At 41.0% G+C, this 25882-nt stretch overlaps 1 protein-coding gene across 1 annotated transcript in view; it reads right to left on the bottom strand.

Annotated features, from left to right (window-relative positions):
- LOC116315490 (contactin-associated protein-like 4) overlaps positions 1-19678 on the bottom strand; it is a 110847-nt gene extending 91169 nt beyond the window's left edge. Inside the window, exon 1 of the mRNA XM_039601506.1 lies at positions 19163-19678. Coding sequence (XP_039457440.1) covers positions 19163-19244 — 82 coding nt within the window. The 5' untranslated portion in view covers positions 19245-19678. The remainder of the gene's footprint in view (positions 1-19162) is intronic.
- Between the last annotated feature and the right edge of the window lie 6204 nt (positions 19679-25882).

A 25882-nucleotide genomic window follows, 5' to 3' on the forward strand; every position in this document is an offset into this window, starting at 1 on the left:
AGGAGTTGGCAGTGAGACTTGGCCTTAAAACCTCGTGTATCATCCACTGTGGCAAAAAGCATACATGTGACACTCCAGAGGCTTCAAGGAAACAGTACAGTTGTCTCGTGTGTGCCTGTTTCAGCAGATACTTGCTCGAGCCAGTGGGTGAGCATGGACTCAAGCTCGAGCGACTGGATTCTGATTCTATTTCACTAAATGTGCACAGTCATCATTAATAACTGGGGATTTCAGCTGTTTTTTAAGCAGCGAATCTTTCCAGATTTTCAGTTCAGTTCATTTATGGAAACAACATATGCAACCTAACACATTTCATGTCATTCATTCTGATGCCGCCGTGTCTAGCTTAGTCCAAAGCAGACAGAGATACTAAACAAGATATAGATGATGGCAGAAAGGGCATGAGTGCTGTAAAACATCATCAGATTTCTGAATAAGCAACTCTGATCTTCTTTAGAGTTGCTGTGACATTTGAAAGGTGGCTGTGAGGGGGGAAAAGTACTGATTAACACAGGCAAACATGATATAACGTGATATAGCAATCATATATAAGATGCTTTGAAATCCCAGCCACTCACTAACTTTATTAGACTAAAAACCAGCTTTAAGTTTTGCTTAGAATTTTTACTGAGGACTAAACTGACAGAAGGACTAACTTGATTTGACAGCGGAATAATAACACAAACACTGATAGAGCCTGTAGTACCGGAAACCTAATATAATACTATTACAAGTAAACTAAAGCTATGCTTGAAATAAGTCTTTATTATTTTGAGTCTCTGAATTCTGAGCCTTAATTATTTAAGTGTATGTTTTTGTCACTTAGTAAATTTCCACATAGAAGTGGAATAAGTCTGTTTCAAGAACACTGTTTCTCTCAGCAAACCAACAAATCAAACACATAACAACTACAGACCCTGCTCCTTTGCCATGAAGCTCCCAGTGCATAGTTTATGTGCTAATGTTAATACCAGAGAGCTGAGTGTTGGCAACTTTTACTCAAAGTGCGTCGCAACAATTGGCATCTTTATATGCAATACTTTTGCCAGATTTACTAATCAAAGTAAAATAGTCTATGAATGCAACCCCTGAATAGCGCTTATAGGTGTGATTAGTTGCACCACTTTCTAAACACAGGCACAATCAGTCCATTTCAATATGAAGTGCAAAAAATAAGACATGCTTTTTTTCTGCACTAAATATTGGTGCAATTAGTAGTAGACTGAGTGTTGAAAACATTAGTAAATCACTTTGCACACTTTAATTAAATATTCGTATACTTCTATTTAGTACCGTGAGAAAGGAACTCGCAGACAAATGCAACAGGATCAGTCACAAAAATTTCTCTGTTTCCACATCTTACACACAATCATGTTACTGTAAATACAGATGGTACTGTTTTTAACCCCGAGACCTAATTTGCACTGGTGCAACGTGGTAGAAAATACCGCCTCAAGTGGTGATATGGTGCAGAAATCCTTTTAATCAATTTTGTCATTCAAATTTTAGGAATTCCTATTTACATTGTAAACAGAACAAGGCACGAATTTAGTTAATCTAGGAATTAGTCTGGTCTCCAAATTACAATCAGTAATGTAAATAAAAGCGCAGATAAAAACAGATATGTATTTTTTAATTTGTTTCCCTTGACTGGTGTATTCCTTTTAGACATTGTGTTATTTAATGACCACTAAAAACATACATATTTCTACTTTTACATACCATGTTTCGAATAATTCAAGTTAATCTCATATCATACTATTGAGAGCTATTTGTGTTCACAAATGTGTATAGTATCGTCTAGGTCTAGGTTTAGCTTGTGCAATACATGTCACAGAAATTACATTTCTTTACTGACAAATCACTTTCCTAACAGTGTTTTGTGCAGCATAATTCCTAGCTGGATTGCCTTGTAAATAATAATAAAGTATTATTATTATAAACATATTTACTGTCATGGTCCTGGGTCTGACCCAGAGCTTTTGAGTTCTTGAACTTGTTCACTATTTGTTTGTTGTATTCTTTTAGATTTGTATCTTTGTATTTTCCTTAGTATTTAGCTGTACTGCTTTGTTGCTGTTGTTATTTGTATTGGAATTCATTGTTCTTCTGGGTTTAATGACTTTTTATTTATTAGTGTCTCTTATTTCTTCGTTCCAGGTTTTGATTATTTAGTATTTGCTTATATTCTTTCCTCACAATTTTCATTAGCTTGTCTTCCTTACAATCTGTTTTCTATGAGCCCTTGTTCCCCCTCATATGTCAAGTTCTCTATACTCAGTCTTTCCAGTTATTTACTTCCTGCTTTATTTTTGATCATCAGTCGTCTCTTGTGATTTGTATTTACTTTCACTTCCTTATCTGGTTGTTTTAATTAGTTTCAGCTTCCCTCGATTTCTTCATGTGTTAAAGGCTCTGTTTGCCGAATCATATCGTTATCTCTTCCTTCCTCATTAAGTTTGTGTTTTTACACCTTCTATATTTCCTCCTGGAGTTATTTGCTTCACCTCAGTAAAGGTCAGTTTTTTGTTTAAGTTGTCTGCATTTGGGTCCTTTCTACCTACATGTCATGACACTTAAGGAGGGAGGAAAATACAGTCTTTTGCTAAAGAGCTGTCACCAGAAATCTTCTTTACACTGCATTTTGTTTGACCGTTGAAACTGTTTGATCAAAACAAAAAGGTTCATCAAAACGCTAAATTAAAGAAAATCAAATGATGCATAATTTGTAATCATAATTTTTGTGGTTACCCCAGAAAAGGTTTTTTAGTTTGTTTTGGCTGTAATGCATGTACGTAAATCCAGGCTGCTTTTACATAGATATTGTTGAATTTGTTATTGGATATCTAATAGGAAGACAGGCGTTGTCTTTAAATCTGTACCCTTTAAGTTTTTGACATGCTCAGAGACACAATCTGAGCAAAGAGTGTTAAAACATGTAAAGGTGTCCTACAAGTAAAGATTCTGTCTGGTCTCACATGTATGTATTTATAAGAAAAGAAAAGAAAAAGAAAGAAAAGAAAGTGTGCTTTATTGATCCCCGTGGGGAAATTCCTCTCTGCATTTAACCCATTCACTCACTGAAGCAGTGGTCAGCCTTTGGGCGCCCAGGGAGCAGTGTGTAGGGACGGTACCTTGCTCAGGGGTACCTCAGGGTAGCTGTTCAGGGGAATCGAACCCCCGACCTTCCGATCATGGGGCCACCACTCTACCTACTGAGCTATCCCTGCCCAAGAAATAAAGAAGTAATATTCAGACCTTTAGAAAAGATGGTAAATGGCGTGTATTTGTATAGCGCTTTACTTAGTCCCTAAGGACCCCAAAGCGCTTTACACTACATTCAGTCATCCACCCATTCACACACACACTGGTGATGGCAAGCTACATTGTAGCCACGGCTGCCCTGGGGCGCACTGACAGAGGCGAGGCTGCCGGACACTGGTGCCACCGGGCCCTCTGACCACCACCAGTAAGCAATGGGTTAAGTGTCTTGCCCAAGGACACAACGACCGACACTGTAAGAGCCGGGGCTCGAACCGGCAACCTTCCGATTACAAGATGAACTGCCAACTCTTGAGCCATGATCACCCCGAAAGCTGCATATGTTGTGCTTGCAATAAGAAATAAGTTATGCATAATATTTAAAGTGTTTCTCTGAGGCTGCAGTGTTAGCAGGTGAAGAGCAGCGAACAGTTTCAGACTCAGCGACATTAATTTATCTCCTGCACAGAGTAGCGACAGGCTGAAATTTCTGAGTGACATGTCACATGTATGACCTCGCACTGTCACACTGCACCATTTGTTTTGGGTCTTGTCATCTCTGTGTCACAGCGACTGACAAAATATGTCAGCAATGTTGAGAATTGTTGTTGTGTCAACTATAAAAGTGGTTAGAAGTATTTGTCCTGGAAAAGAGAAAAAACAACATTTCAGTTCTAGAAGTGGCAGTGCCAGTTTGTGGATACACCATGCTGATTAGACATAAATACCACAACTGTTAGATATACTGCCATGATTTTGTGTGGACATTCATGGTGCCCAGAAGATATACCCTACACTGGTAATCCCCAGTGTTTTTCTCTGGCTTTCTGTGGTTCAGAGTAAAATGTGTTGCATGATTGAACACATGCAGTGAAGACATTCCTGCTGAAGCACCAGACAGGTCCATGTGACGTCACATTCAAGAAGTTACGTTTTACCACATTTATTTTGAGCAAAATTAACAGACCAACACACATGAAGCTCTTGTGGCTCTGATAAGTTTTTGGATGCTGAGAATAAACTGTGAAGAGCCATTTGGTGCAGAGGCTGCAAGTGTGTGTATGTGTGTGATAGAGTTGAAAAAAAATTACAAAAGAGTATTTACTGACAAAAACAATATGCATTGCATCATGAAGCAAGTGGCAACTTTCCTACCATGCATCCAAACATTCTCTTTCACTTATCCACTTCATGTTCCAGTTGGGGAGGGCAGTGTACACCCTGGACTAGTCACATGGAGGAAGAAAAACAATCACATTCTTTCCTCACAGCCTGTTTAGAATCACTTGAGACGGTGTGAGGGCCAGAATACCTGGAGAAAGGCCACACAGATATGGGGAGAAGATGCAAACTCCACACAGAGAGGCCCAAAAGCTTGTTTGGCAACCAACCCCCTACCGAGGCCACTCATTTTTGTACATGTTAGTTTGTTACAATGTTATGTATTCAGTTCATCTGGAAATTTAAATCCAGTGGACATTTAGCTGGTTCAGTTAAACATGTACCTCTGCACAGTTAATCACACCATGATATATGATGGGTCAGCATGTGACCATTCCTAAAGATGGCCCCAAATAATCCACAAAATCATGAACTTGCCCAGACAAACCAAAGCATACCTCTTTAAGTCCTCTCTGTGTTCTTTGGCACAGTTCCAGCTGCTAAACCAATAACTAAACTCTCCAGAACAACTTATGTTGTCACTGAACGGAACTGAGCTACGATTGATCTTTTCCTAAAGCCTTTTGGAGCAAGCTCACTTCTCCTGTTGTGTCTTCCTATCTCTCTTTTCCCTGCAGAAGTTGTGAAATAAGACTATTCTGTTGAGTCATCCATAATCATTACTATTTCGCGGCCATGAAAGTCAAAGGAAAAGTTTGCGTGGTAATGCAGTTTGGCTGAGAACGATATGAATCCTGTGCCTTCTTTGGCTGCAGACCACAGCCTGACAGTCTGACAGCTCAAGTGAGATGCTGTGCTGCAGGGCTGACTGCTAACAATGAGAGAAACGTTAGTTCCTCCATACCAGCCCTTCATCTGTCTATTAGCAACACACCAGGCCAGTAATTCTGCTGACTCATGATCGAAGCCCTCCGAAGTTAGAAAATCACATTAAGCTATAAAACACGCATAAATTCACCTTCCCATGCAACATAATCAACCGCTCTTTTTTGACACGGCATGAAAACATCACTGCCGTTTAACATGAGGACTCATGGGAGGCAGACCCAATCAGGAAATTATATCATCAAAAGGGACTGTAACAAAGGCACAATTAAAACATGTGTAAGCTTTAACCCTTATCATATTACAGCACATGCCGAAACTAGTAATTAAAAAAAATGAATGAACACATTGGTAGTAAGCAGGAAAACTTAGTATCATTCACTATGAAATATGTCAGTCTTATGCAGATTGGAAGAATTGCTGCTGGTTACATCACACTTACTAATGGACCCAGAAGGAGACATGTGGAGTATGTGATGAAAATATCATTAATGGATCATTTCAGCATTTCAAAATAAGGAAAAATACACTGAATGGCATACTTTTCTTTCTAGACATTCTCCCTTAGAGAATATTAAGTGATATAAAAAAAAACCAAACAGACTTACAAATTATAATCGGCTTCCTCCTTTCCTTTTTGCCTCCAGCATTCAGGGTTGGGTAATAAGTTTTTTTCTGTGTTTCCTAAAGATGTTTTGCAAAGTATTGTTTTTTCTTTCTTTTTTTTACCTTTTAAAAGTACATTATCTAAACCTCAAGTTTCACAAATTCTGTCAGACAATTTGGATGTATTACAACAACTCAACAGATCTAAAAACAACTATAGTGTGTAACATTTGGATGACAGTAACCCTTTCCTTTATAAACTATAGTGGCAATGCTTCACCACTCCCTCTGAAGTTATCAGTGGACAAGAGTCTTAGTCCCTATGGCCACTAGAAGGTTTTGTCACTTGAATGAACATCATTACTGGGCATCTGCTAAAATGACTGTTGTTCCTCTGCCAAGATGGAGAGCCAAGATGGAGCATCAACAGAAGTTTGTTTTATGTGGTGTTTGTTCATTTCTCTGTCGGCAAGATTTTGCAAAACCCACAGCTGAATTTCACAAAAAAATGGTAGAACTTGGACAAAGAAAAAACAAAAGAAATTTAAAGTGGACCTGAAGAGCTTTCTTTAAAAACATATGATCATGGCCTTAGGAGATGATTACACTCTGCACGACAGTGTTTCCCAACCACTATGTGCCGCGGAAGATAATCTGGTTCCACCTGATTAGTACCCTAAGCGATCGGCGTAACGTGCAGAACAATTACATTCTCTTCCACTAGAGGGCAGTACAACTACCTGCTCAAATTAAATGGGTTGCCAACTTCCAGTAAAACAGAAGAAGACAAAGAAGAAATTATATAATAGTCGTGCTGTGAGTGAGACAATGCAGCGTGTCATAGCAATAGATAAATATTTGAAAAGAAAAAGTAATCAATTTGACCTGAGTCCTGGAGAAAATTCTAGATGAAGGCCCTAGCATGAGTAGTAGTCAGAGGAAAGCAAAAATGGTATACTGCGTACAAACGGAGCCAATTCCACTATACCTGGTGCACGGGGAAAAATTATTATGTTTTTTGTGATGTTTTGTTTGGTGGTGTGCCGTGTGATTTTTCTAATGTGAAATATGTGCCGTGGCTCCAAAAGGTTGGGAAGCACTGCTGTACAAGACTTATTATTTTGTTGAGAGCACAGTCGCTTCGATTGGGTTGGAACTGCTCCTTTGACATTAACTGCAAATATAGAGACATTTGGTATTCTTCATATTTGATTTGATTATATTGTTTACTCCCAAAACTCCACTCAGGCAGAACTTGCATCTCCACAGCTGGTGTGGTCAAACCTTCTTGGCGCAAGGCAGCACTGCTAACCACTGTCCACACTAGGAGCGTACAACTGAGAAAAAAGAGGAACACGTCAAGTAGCTCACTTGACATGTTCCTCTGTTTTCTCAGTTCTTGCAGGACATTTACCCTCCAGAGACAGTACATATCTTGACCACAGAAAGTTTTTTTTCACTGAACAAATTCATCTACTTCAACCAGTCATTTTTACTGATCAGTGTCAAATCACACACAATCCAGCAATAGGGAGCCACAAGCCAGCGTATTCATAGTGTCAGTCCAAAGCCTGGATAAATGGGGAGGGTTGCATCAGAAGGGCATTCATCATAAAATCTTTACCAAGTCAAACATGCAGACAATAAAGAATGTCTGTGCAGGATCGTTAAGGGCCCGGGTTAACAATGACCGCCTCTGGTGCTGTTGGCCAACAGGGTGTCAGCGGAAAATGTTGGACAAAAATAAAAAAGATGAGAAGGAAAAGTGTGTTAGGAGATAGTGAGAAAGAAGGAAAGGCAGGCTTGCTGAGGTGAGAGTAGGAACTAGTAAGGGGAGAGAGGTGTCTGTTATTGTGGAGAAAGGTAGGTATATTGTGTGCGCAGGAGATCAGATGGAAGGGAACCAATGCCAGGAGCATCAGTGGTGCATCTTACCATGGTATAGACAGGAACTGAAACAGAATAGATCATGAATAGATCAACAGAAAAGATCATGAGCTTGAAGCTGGAAATCAAAGTGCTGATATTGAATGTTGTCAGTATGCATGCCCCACAGGTTGGAAGTCAGAAAATAAGAGGAACTGGAGCAGATTTAAATGGACATGTAGGTGAAGGGAACAGGCGCGGATGAGGAGGTGTTGGGTAGGTATGGTGTTAAAGAAAGAAGTGCAAAAGGACTGATGGTACTAAATTTTGTGAAAAGGGTGGAAATGGCTATAGTGAACAATTACTTTAAGAAGGACTGCATCTTATTAGAGGACAGTGTGTAGGATGACTTTGGAAACTAAGGAGAGAAAGTGAGTTAACTTAAAGCCAAGGATTAAAAGATGGAAGCTGAAATAAAAAGAATGTTGCACAGAATTCAGGGAGGAAATGAGACAGGCTCTGGATGGTAAGGAAGAGCCAGATGACTGCGGAAGTTCAGCTATTGGTGAGGTAAACCAAGAAGGTGTTCAGTGTAACCTCTGGACAAAGAAAGGAGGACAAGGAGACTTGGTGATGGAATGAGGAAATAGAAGAAAGTATTCAAAAGTTAGAAAAGAAAAAGTGAGCAGAATATAGAATGAGAGAATGTTTGAGGAATGGAGAAGAAGTGTACTGGTACTGATTTTCAAGCACAGAGTTGATGTGCAAAGCTGTGGTAATTACAGAGGGATAAACCTGATGTGCCACACCATGAAGACATGGGAAAGAGTTGTTGAAGCTTGGTTAAGGTGACAATCAGTGAGCAGCAGTAGTGGCTCTCAGCTTCACGCTGAGAAAAAAGAACCACCCATGTGGTGTTTACTTTGAGAGTGTTGATGGAGAAGTACAGAGAAAGTCACTGTGTATTTGTGGATTTAGAGAAAGCATATGATAGAGTGCTAAGAGAGGAACTGTGGTACTGCATGAGGAATACAGGAGTGGCTGAGAAGCATGAAAGTATGGTGCAAGATATACATGAGGAGATTGAGAGACTGGTGAGGTGTGGGAGCAGACTGACTGATAGGTTCAAGGTGGCAGATGTGTTCAGGCAGGAGTCTCTGTGTACTATGATGTTTGCAGATGACATTGTGCACATGTGAAAATGACAGAGAGAGGGGGGTGACAGAGAGAGAGGGGTGACAGAGACGATACAAGGAGTAGAGGTATAAAAGGTACATTAGTGTAAATACATCCAATGCAATGGACAGTGCAAAAGAGAGGTGGAGAAGAGACTGCAGGAATGGGTGGAAAAGAGTGCTACGGGTGATTCATGACAGAAGGATAGAGTGAAAGAGAAGGTTTACAAGACTGTTGTTATACCTGCTATAATGTGTGGCAAAAAAGAATAACAGGAGGCAGAGCTGGAGATGTTGATATTTTCATTGGACAGTCAAGATTAGAAAAGAGTACATAAGTGGGACAGCTGAGACTGAGTGGTTTGGAGACACAGTTAGAGAGGCAAGGTTAGGTGTATATGCGTTGAAAGATGAATAGAAAGGATGTTGGATGGGTAGCTGCACGACATGAGGGAAAAATGTGGAAAAAATTCACCAATGTCGTGGAGTGGAGTGTAGTGACAGGTTGGCATGAAAGAAGAGGCTGCTAAGGATATAGCAAAATGTAGGTAGATGGGCTGCTGTGGTGACCCAAATAGGAGGAGCCTAAAGAAGAAGAAGAGAAAAAGGTGTCAAATCACATATAAAATGTGAACTTCCAGAAGCGAGGGGTGAATTCTTTTATATTCAGGCACAATAATTTGTGTGACAGGCAGTCATTTCCAAATAACGTTTTATTGTGATGTTTCACACTAAAATGTTGTATCGACGTGCCTTTGACTCATATTTTATTGTATATATTGATCTGTGAGAAGCAGAGTTTCCTTGGATGACATCCTGCAACTGAAAAACCTTTCTGTTTCTCAAGGCCTGTCTGATAAATAATAGCCCACAATGACAATATTGCTTCTCATACAAAGTGACATTGAGGGTTCCTTTCACAATCTTTTCTTCTCTTTGTGGTTTTTGACACAGCATTCCATCAGTTTTAACAAAACCTAACAGAACAGAACATGCTAATAAAAACACACATTACTGTAACTATGAGTAAACACTACTACAAAGCAATGCAAACAAACGCAACAAAAAAGGCACTACTGAGAACAACAAAGGAATCAGCTGATGACTCAGTCCAGTTCAATTCAATTCAGTTTCTAATCATTCTAATCTAAATCTAAATAATTCTAAATAATTCTAAATACAACAACAGGCACCTTGAGGTGCTTTCTATTGTAAGGGAAGAACCCACAATAATACAGAGAAATCCCAACAATTAGATGATATCCCCATGACCAAGCACTTGGCAACAGTGGGAAGGAAAAACTCCCTTTTAACAGGAAGAAAACTTCTTGGCGAGAGAGGCAGCCATCTGCCGCAGCCGGCTGGGGTTCTCAATATATTTTAAGAGGTTCTTACATATTCATTAAACTGAAAACAGAGAAGGTCACCGACTATGATTAGGTTTGATGTGACGATGATTTCCTGTTTACCTGGTTTAGAGAGGAACGAAGGAGAATGCGATACATGCGATACTGCACACAGGGTAACATGATTAAGAGTCAAATTTTTGTTTTTTTACCAAAAACTTCAGTTTGTTTTTCTCGAGGCAGTTCGAAGTGGATTTATACAATAATACAAGCGGTTAAGTAGGTTATTATTCACCTACCACCCTGCTACTCCACCCCCAGCCTTTGTTACAGTAATACCATACAGAGTGAGATCATGATGCAGGACTGAACAGGACTTCATTGGTGGGACTTGTGTTGTTGTGCACCACAGAGCAGCAGCTGTGTGAAGGTGAGATGAGGAGAGACAAATGAATCTGAATGCACACACACACACACAAAGAAAACCCACTGATGGATGAAATGAGAGAAGGAGCTGGTAGTGTCACTGAATGGATTAAAGACGAAGGGCGCAGGCAACGAATGTCCATGCAGGGCAGTGAACCAAACTCCTCCACTTTCTTGGTGATTTCTCAGGCCTGCTACCACCATACGCTAATCTCCTAAGCTTCTCCTCCTCCATTACGTTAACAGAAATACAGCGCATTCTTCTAAGGGTCAGCTCGCATGACCCTTCCTTTAATAATAAATGACTTTGTAGCCATATCATCTATTGAATTTGGATGGAAGAACACATTATTCTCCACATGAGACTGTCAAAAGCAGTTGGGAAACCTTAAAACTGTGAAGAGCAGTAGGAAAGATCTTGGGCTCAAAGCAAGCACATAAACATTAATTCCACTAAAATATTGATGCAACTCTTGCATTACTCACTGAAATAATCGATATTGTTAAGATGGCAATGACTTAGATGGTTATGTCAAAGGTGTTGCATATGCTGACAAAACCCACAGAGAGTTATGCAAAGCTGTTTCCTTCAGCTCTAAGGAATATTTTAGCACCTTTTAAGTCACTGTTTTGGTTTCTTAGCTTGTCACTAACAAGTGTTTCAGCAAAACAAAGCAGTAAAAACCTGCAGTGCACTTCATTAGGCATTAAGTGGTTGAAAGTGTTTCCTCAGGATGGCCAAAGCTGAGGTACGATCCAGAGACGTTTGGTTTACATTTGGAAAGTGGCCAAATACATGTTCATGCTCTCTCTGGGAAGTTCCAGGTCAACAAATCTGTTAATCGCAATTGTTTTTTGACAATTAGTCACCGTTAAAATCCTAACATGTTTCCCTGTGCTTTATATTACCAGAGAACAGCAGAGAACATCCCAATATTTTTGCACAGTTCCTGTGTCTCTTGAGCTACCTGCTAACTGAAGGAACCCAATCATACTGCTGTGTCAGTGATCATGGGTGGCTCAGCTGGTGAGGTGACACAGGGACAGCCTTTATGTCATTAAAACTACTCGCATTACATGAAGTTCATGTGTAAAACAGACAAGAGCACAATAACAGGAACTTTCATAGTTTATTGTATGTAAGACAAGATAAGATAAGATGACCTTTATTAGTTCCACAGGTGGGAAATTTGGTTTGTTACAGCAAAAGTGCAAAGTTATGTAGCAGAAATTAGAAAACACTGGAATCCAATAAAATAAAATAAAATACTATATACAATAGAATAAAATAGAATAGAATAATATATACAATAGAATAAAACAGAAATACAAATGCTATATACAACTGAGTAAGAGAATACAAAAATACAACTTCGTCAGAAGAAGAATTGCACAAGAATTGCACATATAGCAGTCTTATTGCACGTGTGAGGGTTTGTGTGTTTGATCAGCTGCAAAAGTCTTTGTTGTGGAGTCTGACAGCAGTGGGGAGGAAAGACCTGCGAAATCTCTCCATCCCACACCGCAGGTGCCGCAGTCTCCCACTGAAGGAGCTGCTCAGTGCTGTCAGAGTCTCATGCATGGGGTGGGAGATGTTGTCCAACAGGGATGACAGCTTAGCCGCCATTCTCCTGTCACTCACCACCTCCACTGGGTCCAGAGGGCATCCCAGAACAGAGCTGGCCCTTCGGATCAGCCTGTTCAGTCTCTTCCTGTCCCCAGCTGCCGCCCCAGCAGACCACACCATAGAAGATGGCTGAGGCCACCACAGAGTCATAGAAGGTCTTCAGGAGTGGGCCCTCCACTCCGAACGACCTGAGTCTCCACAGCAGGTACAGCCTGCTCTGCCCTTTCCTGTAGAGGGCGTCTGAGTTATGAGTCCAGTCGAGTTGTTGTTCAGATGAACACCAAGGTACCTGTAGCTGTCCACAGCCTCGATGTCCATACCTTGGATGTTCAGTGGTTGCAGTGGAGGATGTTTGTGCCTGCGGAAGTCTACCACCAGCTCCTTGGTTTTACTGGCATTGATCTGGAGGTAGTTCAGCTGGCACCAGTCCACAAAGTCCTGAGTCAGTCCTCTGTACTCCTTGTCGTCCCCATCAGTGATGAGGCCGACTATTGCAGAGTCATCAGAGAACTTCTGCAGGAAGCACTGGGTGGAGTTGTGGGAGAAGTCTGCAGTGTAGATGGTGAACAGGAACGAAGCCAGAACCGCTCCCTGTGGGGCCCCGCACTGCAGACGCGACCCTGTCCGACACACAGCCCTGAGTCCTCACATACTGTGGTCGGTCGGTGACGTAGTCCAAAATCCAGGTAGTGAGGTGATGGTCCACTCCTGAGTTCTCCAGCTTGTCCTTCAGAACCGAGGGAAGAATAGTGTTGAAGGCACTGGAGAAATCAAAGAACGTGATTCTCACAGTGCTCCCAGCGGTCTCCAGGTGAGCGAGGGAACGATGTAGGAGGTGAATGACGGCATCATCCGCTCCAATGCCAGGCTGGTAGGCAAACTGAAGTGGGTCCAGTGATGAGCTCACAAGGCGCGAAGCTGAGCCAGGACCAACCGCCCAGGGTCTTCATCAGGTGGGATGTCAGAGCCACCGGCCTGTAGCTGTTGAGGTCCTTGGGGCGTGAAGTCTTTGGCACTGGTACAACACAGGAGGTTTTCCAGAGCTGTGGGACTCTTCCCAGCCTCAGGCTCAGGTTGAAGAGGTGCTCCATCACCCCACAGTTGGTCCGCGCAGGACCTGACGACCCTCGAGCTGATGCCATCTGGGCCCGCTGCCTTCTTGCCATTAATCCTCCTCAGTTCCCTCCTAACCTGGGTGGTTGAGAGAGACAGGCTGGAGCCTTGTGTTGATTGTGTATTGGATGCTGTTGTTGGGGGTGGGGAGGAGTGAGCAGGGTGAGTAGAGGAGGTGTGAAGTGTCTGAGGTGTCAGAGGTGGAACAGCAGCAGTGGGCGTGGGTGAGTCTGCAGCCAATGTTGGAGACTGCCTCATGGCTGAATCAAATCTGTTGAAGAAATGATTCAGTTCATTTGCCCACCTCACATCCCTCCCAGGCAGAGAGTTCTGATGTTTGTGGCCTGAGATGGTTCTGAGGCCTCTCCAGACTTCACCAACGTTATTTTGCTGAAGCTGGTTCTCCATCTTCTGCCTGTAGCTGTCCTTCCCATTCCTTATCAGTCCCCTCAGGTCTCTCTGCACCCTTTTCAACTCCTCTTTGTCTCTGGATTTGAAGGCCCTCCTCTTCTGCTTGAGGACAGCTTTAATTTCTGGGGTAATCCAAGGTTTGTTGTTGGAGAAACACCGTACAGTCCTGGTAGGTACGGTGTTATCCACACAGAAATTAGTATAGTCAGTAATGCATGTAGTAAGGCTGTCGATGTCCTCTCCGTGGTCGTCACAGATCACCTCCCACACAGTCGACTCAAAACAATCCTTAAGAGCATGTGAGGGATGTAGCAGAGTGGTGGATCTGACTGACAAATCAAGGTACATGGCGTGCTAATATAGTAGCCACTTGTCAAAAGCAAGGCAAGAATACTTTGAGGCCTTTCTTGTCACTAAGAAAACACCTGATGAGTTTATGGGCTTGGTTGCAACCAACTTGATCTTTATTATGGTCCTTCTGAGCTGATAGACAAGCAATATTAGGGCTGTTCTCCCAGAGTCTTCTATGAAGAAGCAGTCAGAAAACTGTTATCATGGATTATCCTGACCACCCCGCACAACACTTAGTGGATGGGCAGCAGAGAAGCATCTGTAACAGACTGAAAGCTCCACTGTTACAAGGACAGATACAGGAAATCTTTATACCACATGCTGTGACTTTCTAGGATACAATAAAACACAGAGAATTATCTATCAGATATATAATATTAATAATATATTGTACAATAACATATTGTGTAATATATTATTGACATTTCTATGTATTACTATTTGTATTGCTACTTTTTTTAGTTAGTTTATTTTGTTTTTAATATAACAAATTATTATTAGTGTCGTTATTATTAGTATAATATGCTGGACAGTGTGCAGCTTTAAGGTGCTTTTGCAGTGGCTTCAGTTTTCAGACCGTGATGGTAAAGCCGTCTTTTATACAGGCTATGAGGGTTGCACTGCCCCCAGGTGGTTAAAATGTAATGCAGGTTTGAAATTTTTGTTTAGCAACAAAGCAGAAACATAAGTTTTTGGTAGGTTTATTTCCAGCAACCATGGTTGAAACTTTCTGCTCAATGCTGTAATATAAAAGAAGGACTGTAAGAAAAAAAAAACTTGAGTTAAAAAAAGGATGTTGTTTTATTAATTATTAATTATTGCTTTGTTTCAAAAATATGTTTGATCAAAAGGTTCAGACTACACTTATTTGAAACAGCAGATAAGAATCTCATCACATCTTTCATTTAGCAGCTTTTTCTGCAGATTTGCTTGCATTGCAGAGTTTGCCTAACTTCTACAATTTAGTGGCAACATAAATAAATAATTATAGAGATAATGTGATGTATGACTGAAAGCTCCAGAAACACAACAAAGGAGACCTTAAGTAAGACTAAGTTTAACAAAAGTTTTGAAGTTTGTAGTTTTCCAGTATTTTAGTTCCTTCTTAGACACAAACATTGGAAACCTAAATCATCAAAGCTGAAGATAGAGTCAAGTATTTCTCACAGGCAGTCATGTGACGGTAATCACAGTGTGGTTTTGCTAATAGCTGATGACTACAGTTTCTGCTTTCCTGCTGCTCCAGAGAGTGACAGTGAGTAGTGACCTCAGCAGAATGTGGCCAATTCTTGGACCGATAACAAGTCATCTGATATAATGACAGGCCCATTTGATGAATGGGTCTGTTTTTAGGCAGGCAGACGTCCGCTGGGGAGCTGGCCTTGGGCAAATACAAAATCCCAGAGGTTACAAAGGCAGATGGATGGACTGCAGTTCTCTGTCACTTTTATGGCTTAACTACTTGTCCCTGGATTAATAAATCTAGATTCATGACTGACAGTTCCAGGCTCACACCACCAGGTACTGCCACCTTTGTGCAACCTTGGTTTAATCAGAACCTCTTCATGACTCCACATCTGCTAAATACATGACATAAAAATAAGGGGCAATTTATACTTAACTACTTTGCTCTTTTGCCACATACTGGCTCTCTAAACCTCACAAACCATAAAGGACAGGGATGGTTTGCAGAGACACATTCACATCAAATTGATTTTATTCCGTGGTTTTAGTTCTCTCTGTGCAAACCACCAGCTCATTGAAAAGTAATAAATTCTGATGAGACAGGGCTGTTCCCATATGAAGCGGGGAGCCAGGCACAAATTTAAATCAACTTCTCCCCCAGCATATTTTTTTATTTTCTGTCTGGCTGAGACTGGTGGAGACGAATTTCCAGCACTCTTAGAAAATAACAACACCTTAAAGTCGTCGTCGTCCCAGCCTCGGCTATTTAAATAATCAAACTTCTACCCTCAGCCATCTGAGAGATGAAACGCATCCTGTGCTACCTTGGTGCCCCTGCCGGTGCAATAATCAAAAAGAAGATAAAGAAAAATTGTGTTTTCTTTCAAGTTTGAGAAAAATGCAAAAAGAAATGTGTCTACCTGTATTGTGAAATAAAACAAAGCAAACAGGGAGGGTGTGTGTGGGAGGAAGGAGACTGTTTCTCACAGATGATAATGGTGGTGCCGCTGATGATGCTAATGATCTAAGGGGTGAAGATGCCGTGCTGAGAGTCTTCGCTATGGGAAAAAATAATAGCCTTGGTCATTTACTCAAATGTTTAAAATGACATATTTATCCAGCAGGTGACCTCTGTTTGTAACTAGCAGCAGCGACAGTTGCATAATGTTCTTAAACGGCCATTAAAACCCCCAATTAGAAATGTATGTTTAATGGTAAGAGAGCCTTGAAAAAAAATTCTCCTCTTTATGAATTGATTAGCAGAGGATGAGTGCTGGGTGAGAAAGTAAAACTTTTCATTTCCACTGTGGCTGTTGACAATCACGACACAAAACACTTTTCTTGGCCTACTTTGCAACTTAGGTATGAAAAATCATTGGATTTGTCTGCATTATTCTCACCTTAAAGTGACTGTATTGTACTGTAAATTCACTTTAGGTATCACCATCTTTTGTGTTGGGCTTGTGATCGTGAGTCAGTGGATGAAAAACGTATTTCAGTCAGGACTACGTCAAAAGATTTTTATTTCCATCTTCAGCAATTTACATTTGTTCACATTTGCTCTTTCTGGGACCTCTCTGTCCTTCTCTGTGCATACATGCAGAGCGAGCTCAAAGAGAACAGAGCAGGCATCAGCAACAACAGATATGACGCTAATGAGGTCAGAAGCACCGCGGAATGAAGCAGCTGTGGTGGAGGTGGGTTTCAAAGTAGCTTGCACATCTGCAGCAGCTGTATGCAGGCTAAAGCAGCATAAATACCATGCCTGATATGACTTATGCCGATTGGATTTATAGATGAATGGCAACTCAGCCACGGGCTTATGTGTGCTGGCACTAAGATCAGCTGTTCTGCCTAAACTGATGCTACACACAAATAGCAAAGATGATTTCAATCAAAGTCATTGTTTGGTCATTAAACAGCATCTAAAACCTTCTACCTCAGCACCTTTTGTGTCATCACAGATACCTTGACTTTAAGTAGAGACATAAGACAAACATCTTATTGTCTCCAAGGCTGAAGTCTTTGCTTGAGCTTTGGGAGTTAGTTAGGGTAAGGACTGGGTCGCTAAAGAAAGAATTAGTTTGTGTAACATGTTGTCTGTCCACATTGGGAAATGAACTGACTCATAGCTGTTCTGAAAAGTGACAAGTTCAGCAGTTCACTTCCTCACCATCACACAGCTGTTCATTCAGTTTGTCAGGTGGGTATGTTATATTTTCATTTTGGAAAAGTTAGAGAAATTGGCTCAGTGTGTGCGTGCTTGTGTGACAAAGTGGGTATATTGACAGATAGAGACTATTACAGAATGGACAGAAGCATCCCATCCTCCTTGTAGAAAACATGATGAATGAGATGGCAGTTCGTTACTGAGCTGACACCTGCTCATTGCTTAGGAAGCATAATATGGACAGACGACAGATTGTTAGACGGATGATAAAGACTCCCACTAATACACATTACTCTGTAGATCAACTATATGAAGCAAAGTGAAATTGCTGGCTTTGCGATTGTTTCCTGTTTGTCTTAGGCTTCATGAACCAGAACAAAGTGGGTCCGCACCAACACTGTCTTTTCATCTAAATTTAGGTCATTTTCAGTCAGTAATATAAATACGTCCACTATCTATCCAAACAATCAATACAGCTGAGAAAGTGCTATGCCTGTGGATGCCCATCTTTACAGTCGTCCTCCTGATTTTTTTTTTTTTTTTTTTAGCCAGTTGTGTGCACAAAACCATCTGATCCTTTTGTTTTGTTTTTAAATCTGAGATGTCACATACAAGGCTCCCCTTATTTACAGTATTGGGGAAGTAGAGTGCAGTCATTACAGTGGGAAGGACGGGGCCATGACATCTTACTGAGCCACTTCAACTGTGGAGGTCCTGGAACTATTCACTAAATTCCTCCCATCAAAAACTAACAGCTCATATGTACTCACAGACTGAACAGCAGCAGTGAATAGGAGATGTAGCACACTTGTTGCAGACAAAAATTCTATATCTGTAATACAGACATGTTCAGTGATTTCTTTTAAAGAAATCTCCTCACACCAAGAAATCACTTTTTAAGGATCTTTTTCTGAACCTTAAAGAAGCTCCAGGATCCTATACAGCTTCCCTGCCTCTCCAGAACGAGCGCACAGTCTCTCCCACTCTCCTTCTCATGAGAAAACATCAAATGCTGAAAAATTATAAAATAAGAAGGCAACTTGAATTCCCTATCTCTTAAAACTTGACAGCCGTAAATCCCCAGAGGATGTGCGCTCCCTTTCAACAACAAGCCCCCGTGGTGGTCGGATAAGATCCAGCCAACTGTTTAATTCACTAAATTTACTGCGCTGAGCTTCTCCTTGCCAAACCCGGAGAAACGGGTCAGATCAGTTAAAGCTTTCGCAGGGCAGACACAAAATATTTCTTCCTCTTAAAATCATTTGTACCATAATGACTCGAAAAAATAATCAAGAAATTAAATCCAAATAAATAAACTGTAATGTGTTTTATGAGTTATTAGAGTTATTTATAATAGCCCTTTCAGGTTTTTGTGAATTAACAATCTGCTGAATATATGAGAACAAAGACGAAGATACATTTTGTCTACTTTTTCTTTCTTTTTTGCCAGCTGGCAGGCTAATTAGCGGGCGTGTTTACAACCGTCCAAACATATTTTTCTCATTCATTAGAGATGAGTGAGTCCAGGTGGAATAGTAAACCACAGGGATGACTTTCAAGAAAACACCACACTCTACATCGCTCCTAAACAGCGCCAGAGGCGTACGGTGCCGCTCACCTGCACCTGTCCCACAAGAGCCGAGCAGCAACGAGGCGATCAGGGCGGTAATCCCAGCAAGTCTTTTATTCCCCCGAGGCATGTTGAAGCGACGGGATGCTGTGGGGTATAATCCCGCCTGTCTGAGGGTAGCAGTCCGTCCGTCCTCCACCTCCTCCCCCTCTTCTGCTCTCCTGTTCGCTTCTCCCCTCTGCTCTCCTCCAGCTGCGCTCCGGTGCGCTGCGCCGCACCGAGTAGCCTTGCTGTTACAGTGTACAGAGGCAGGCCGGTGCCCAGCGGAGGGAGGAAGAGGATGCTCAAACGCCACCTGTCCTCCGCCAAGTGATGGAGGCAAAAGAATGGAGCCGTGAATAAGAGGAGGAAAGGCTCCTTTTTTTTCTTTTTCTTTTTTTTTCTTCGATACTGTCGCAGGTCCGAGTCCAACGCACTGCCTCCCTCACTGAGATGAAAGAATATTAAGAGTTCCTTCTGGGAGTCCCAGGACTGGTTTAGTGCCACCACCACGGCGCAGTGAGCGCACTTGATGTTTAACTCTTTAGGAAGCTTTCCCCTGTAGGAAGCTGTTACAAAAAAATCGCTATAACTTTTTTTTCTTTAAAAAAATTGTATTCAAATGTGTTTGCTTTACGGTGGACACCAAACATTTCCCACTTTATAAAAAAAATCTTTTTTAGCGTATATCAGGCTGCATACATGAGAACATCACAAAATTACGCCCATACCCACTGATCCAAATCTCAGATTTAAGGTGAACTTGTTCTTCTAACAGCCTTCTCGTGTCGAATCCTGCATATCTATCATTTTGCACCATGGAGGTCTAACAGCCAACTGAAGTTACAATGAGCAAAGCACATTTTTTTAAAATTAAGGTTCTTCAAATTTGTTCCTGCATCAAAGCTTAAGCAGCAGTTTTATTAATAGGGTCACTTCAATAGCTTTTCTGTTCTCTAATGTTACACATCACTGCATCATTTTTGTCTCGTTTTTTGATGTTCCTTTTATGCAAATCAGTTTATACAACGAGCTTTTGTATAATTAAAAGCAACAAAGAGGGGGCCTGGGCCTTCACAGCCATATCTGAATAATGCACTTTATGCAGAGATCAGTAGGGGAGAGCAGGGATAGTTGTAACGTGGGTCAGTTGTAACACTTCCAATTTCTCCAATCAGGGCTAAGTTTCAAATGATGTGACTCATCCTGTGCATGCCCAATTCAGTTTTGCTATCACATGTGAAAAATCAGCACATTTTGTCAAACACAGACAATTTAACACACAAAAAAGTAATTTATATGCCAAAAAGTAAGTTTTTCTACTTTATTTCAATTTCTAATAGCATTATCTGCTTTGCAGTTAAACTCATCAAACTTAAATTATGTTATTTGTATGTCTATGGGGATATATTCTGTGTAGGTCTTTAGTGCTAATGTTTTAGCCGTTGGCTATAATGTTAGCTAGTTCATGGCTATAGGAGTCTGGGTCAGTTGTAACAGCAACAGTCTGGGTTAGTTGTAACAATAATGCAGATGTTACAACTTACCACACTATTACTTTAACTTATATTAAACAAGTTGGGGCAATGACATCAGCAGAGAGAGGTTCAGTGGTCACCTTTGTATATGCGGTTAATGCCATTGGCAACACAATTCCTCCACTGTTTGTGTTCCCATGCATACATTATGCAGACCACTGTGTCAGAGATGGACCAGTAGGAATTATTGGTAGTGGAAATAAATCAGGATGGGTGCAAGAAACAGATTTCCTCATCTTTCTGAAGCACTTTGCAAACCACACCAAGGTAAGCCATGATAAAAAGTAATGGAATTGTGATGCTGGTGCACAACTACATTTTTTCACCTTCATTGTTATGTTCAAAAGTTGGTGCAAGAGTTGTAGGTTATAATGCCCCCTGAGCCAATGAGGCCAAACTCAAGGAAGACCAACCAAAATTAATGAAATATTCAGTTGCAAAAAAATTCCATAATTTGTCTTTTTGGGGGGGTTGGAATATGTTCAAAAGCTGGATTTCTGCATTCTGTCACACACACACATAGCTACATAAATGGCTCTAAGTGCATTCATGTGTTGAATAAAAAAGATTACATGTTAATGTTTTGTCAGTACCCTTATTTCATTGTGTTACATTTCACCCCAGGATATGTTACAACTAACCCAGACTATGGGGTTAATTGTAACATTTCACTCTTTGTGTTTGAGACCATACCATGCAATGGGTAATTGTGCTGCAAGAAAATAGCTGCACTATTTAATAGCAGAGACATGTAAATACTTTGCATTACAGTTTGAATCCACTACCTTAAAAGAGCTCCAATTTACAGACAGAAATGTCAAAAATGCTACAACTATCCCCGGTCTCCCCTACAGCGATCACTACATTTTTGGTTTTTGTTTTGTTTTTTTCACAACAATCTGGGGAGGGTACAGTAGGTCACTCAGGCACTCAGACTCAGTCTACTATAGCAACAAATAAAATCTCCACAGAGAAAATACAAGCATCTCGAATATTCGTGGAAATTTAATACAGAAGTATTTCAAGTGTTTTTGTGTGTATCGAGTCCAGTAACCAAGAAACACTTCGAGAATGTTACAAGCACAGAAACATTCATCTTTTAGAAATGATTGAAATTTGTCTTACTAAGCCCGAAATCTGCATTAAAAATAGAATGAATATGTTCCTTCTCTCAATAAGAGGTCAATGTTACAAGCACCCCACTGAAAGTTCATGGTAACCTGAGAAAGTACAAACTATTCCAAATAAAATCTGGTAGAGGATATGTTGTCGTCCTTGGGTTTCCTGGGGAAGTACTGTGTAATATATTTTTCCTCACGTCTGTTCTGGCTAAATATGAAAATGAGACTGAGTTGAGAAGAGGAAAAATTGAAGGACACCAAAGAGTGAAGGCTGGCTTTGACCCAGAGACATAAGCACTTGAGCCAAACAGACACCTTTTAGATGCTCTCTAACTCAGTACATATTTAATTTAATGATTATTCTAGCCTGACACACCTCATCAGTCATTTTGATGTGCTGGAGAGAGGTGAAATGCCAACTCGATTCTCTGGCATAGCACCAATACATTTGGTAATTATGCATGTACTTTTTTCAGTATATATTCAGAGAGTGAGAGTTTGAATTTCAAAATAATAATCAATCAAAACTACATTTAATCCCCAAGGTAGCATGAAGTCTTGTACAAACTCACTGTAAAGGTCCACAAATATGTCCAGTGTTTACTGCTGACCTTCACAGTTGTGAAACTCAAGTGGAGCTTCTGCTGTTCCTCATGAAGGTCACTGGTGGGTGCAGTAATAGTTTAGCCTTGAATGTGATTGGACACCTTCAAACAAAATGCAATTTATAGACATGGCTCTAGGTTTTGTTTGCATTTCAGAGGGAGCACATGGGTGGGTGTGGAAGTGGGGGAGGGCAGGTGAAATCTCTGGGCCTCCTGGATGATATTTTGGGCATCAAACAGTGGATGCATGCTGATGCTGCAGTTTGTTTGCTGTGAATGTTTTGGGGTTTTTTTAACATAGCTATTGATTCAATTTAGTTCACTTCATCCATCCATCCATTCTCTTCCATCCATCCAATTCAGGGTCGGGGGTGGGGGGCTTTAGCCTATCCCAGCTGTCTTAGGGCGAGCTGGGATAGGGTTCAGTCACTTCATTTTATTTAATCACAGCAACAATCATCTCAAGGCGATTTATATTGTAAGTTAAAGAACTAGAGAGAAAACCCTGAGATTAGATGACCTATGAGCAAGCACTCTGGCAACAAATGGGAATGAAAAACTCCCTTTTAACAGGAAGAAATCTACAGCAGAACCATGCTCAGGAAGAGGCAGCAATCTGCCACGACTATGTGAAGGGGATGGGTGTGGAAGAGAGTCAGAGCATGAAAAGACCAGGCAACGAAAGAAGTTTGACTTTCTTACTGTCGGAAACCACAGCAAAGAATGGAGAGTGTCCTCAGTGGCCAGAAGAAAAAAGGATGCCACACGGAGGATGTGGACAAGTGGGTGAAAAACTCACCCAAACAGTGAGTTGTCTGTCAGGTTCAAAAGGGTTGAACTCTGCTGTGACGCCAAGACAAGTCTGGCTTTTGGAACTGATCACAGCCACAGAAACAGAAATTTGAAAGAACGACATTGCAGACGTTGAAGCAGAGCAACCGCAAATGAAAGTTTCGGCCTGACTCGGCAATGCACAGCCCCCAGCATCCAACATCAGCATGGAGGAAATGAAGGCACTCATATTGCTTAGTAATGACAACAACACTATTATTCTTCCAGCAGACAAGGGTAGGCGCACAGCTTTGCAAAACCAGAAAGACTATCATGAGAAAAATTTGTAACTGCTCAGTGACAAAAATACTTATGAGCCCCTGAAACGAGACCCAGGCAGTGGTTACAGGAAGAGGGTTGACAGATTGTCTGAAGCAGTTAGAACAAGACAATCCTTTTGACCAGACCTCGTACCACAGACTATACCCAGGGGAAGCTACACAAAGTTTGTATGATTTACCAAACATACATAAACAAGGCGTACTTCTAAGACCAATTGTCTGTATAATCAACTCGGCAAACCTATACTATGTTAAAGTTTATGGCTTCAATCCTCAGCCCGCTGGTAGGCAGCTCTGAACTCTATATCCAGAACACCTTGGATTTTGTTGAGAAGGTGAGAGATGTCATTATGGAGGTAGATAAAACCATGGTCTCGTACAATGTTGCATCTCTCTTTACTTACTTTCCAGTTACTAAAGCGTTGGTGGTAGTTTATAAGAGATTACAGGATGACCCCAACCTCAGCAACAGCACCACACTCAGCACCGACCAAGGGTGTTTGCTCTTTCATGTTGCTCTTCATCTACATGTTTCACATACAAGGGTCAGTACTACAGGCAGAAACATGGGTGTGTCATGGGTTTCCCAGTTTCACCCATTATGGCTAACTTGTACATGGAAGAAGTGGAAAAGGGGGCTTTGTTATCCTACCCTGGAACACCACAAAGTTCAGGTTCAGGTATGTGGATGATACCTGAGTGAAAATCAAATCTCAGGACGTACCACAATTCACAGATCACATGAACTCGGTGGACCGACACATCAAATTCACTAGGGAGGATACGAAAAGTGGCAGGTTAGCTGTCTCAGACTGTGAGATTTCCATCAGTAATGGGGGACATCTAAAAGTTGATGTGTACAGTAAACCAGCGCATACGGATCAGGATTTAAGGTTTGACTCTCATTCATTATGTAAATGTGCTCTTTATAAGGTTACAGAAACCTACAGTCAGCTGAGAGTAAAGAAGTCACTTGGATGAGTTTTTTCCACTGAACACGCTACACCCAGATGAACAGAATCAACTTTTTGTGAGAGAGACAAATATTAAGCTTAACTAATGATAAATTGCAGAGTGGTGTATAAACGCATAGTGGCTGAAAAGAAGAAGTGCATTGTGGGAAGCCACATAACAAACCGAGACTTCAGGGTCACTTGATCCAGTCCTAACTATAAGCTTTATTAAAAAGGAAAGTTTAAGGCTAATCTTAAAAGTAAAGAGTGTGTCTATCTTCTGAATCCAAACTGGGAGCTGGTTTCACAGAAGAGGGGTCTGAAAGCTGAAGGCTCTGCCTCCCACTCTATTTTTAAACACTCAGAGCAGTATTATATTAGAGTCTCTCTTGATCTCACAATTATTAATAATCCAAAGTCATTTATAAACCCATGGGGTTTTCATAACAAAACATCTGCTTGTGTTCAGATGGCTTTGATATCAAATCATATCAACCATATCTGTGTTGTGGGATCATTCTCAAGAATCATGTAGGCTACGTCTCACATTTCAAAGTCAAAGTCATAGTAGCATAACACAGGAAGCCAAATAGCAAACAACACTTTAAAAAAATATTACAGAGTAGCTCCTAACTTGGCTGGCTTTGAGACTTTTTGAGGGACAAAATGCTCTAATAAGAGTCCTCCTCCTCCTCCATCTCCACCACAGCCTGAATGCTTGGTGGTAGACGAGATGCTGTTTTGCTGATGCTGACCAAGCTGATAAATCTTTACACTGTGTTGCAAATTGTTATGCAAATAAGATTTTAGTGTCATAAACATTCATTTTTTTGTTTTCAGTTAAACTCATGGGTGGTATTGTGGCTCGGGGCTCTGTGGATCACTGATATCGATCTCAGACAGCTGTCATAATTAGTTTGGAACAGGATGAGCCCAATAAGATAAAAACTACTTAAGAAGAATGTTCCACATCATTAAGCATGCCACAGGTTTCAAGTAATATGGGAAAGAAAAAGCATCTCTGCTGCAGAAACGTGTTAAATAGAGCAATGCCTTAGATGAGGTCTGAAAACATTAGATATTATACAAAAACTTAAGCATGATTATCGTACTGTGAAGAAACTTGTGGCTTAGTCAGAGCACAGATAGGTTCGTGCAGACTAAGACATAGAGATGAAGGTTTCTGCCAGACAAATTCATCAGATTCAGAGAACAACTGCTAAAATGCCATTACAAAGCAGCAAGCAGGTAATTGAAGCTGCTGGTAGTCTCATGAGTAATTTTCAAACTGTCTTGTTAACTGATTAGTACCACCCAACTATGGATGGTCCTGATGGATGGAGTAGTGATGGTTGGTGGATTGCCACCATGTCCCAACAAGGCTGTGACATCAGCAAGGA

The sequence above is a fragment of the Oreochromis aureus genome, linkage group 17, assembly GCF_013358895.1.
Source record: "Oreochromis aureus strain Israel breed Guangdong linkage group 17, ZZ_aureus, whole genome shotgun sequence".
NCBI classification, from domain to species: domain Eukaryota; kingdom Metazoa; phylum Chordata; class Actinopteri; order Cichliformes; family Cichlidae; genus Oreochromis; species Oreochromis aureus.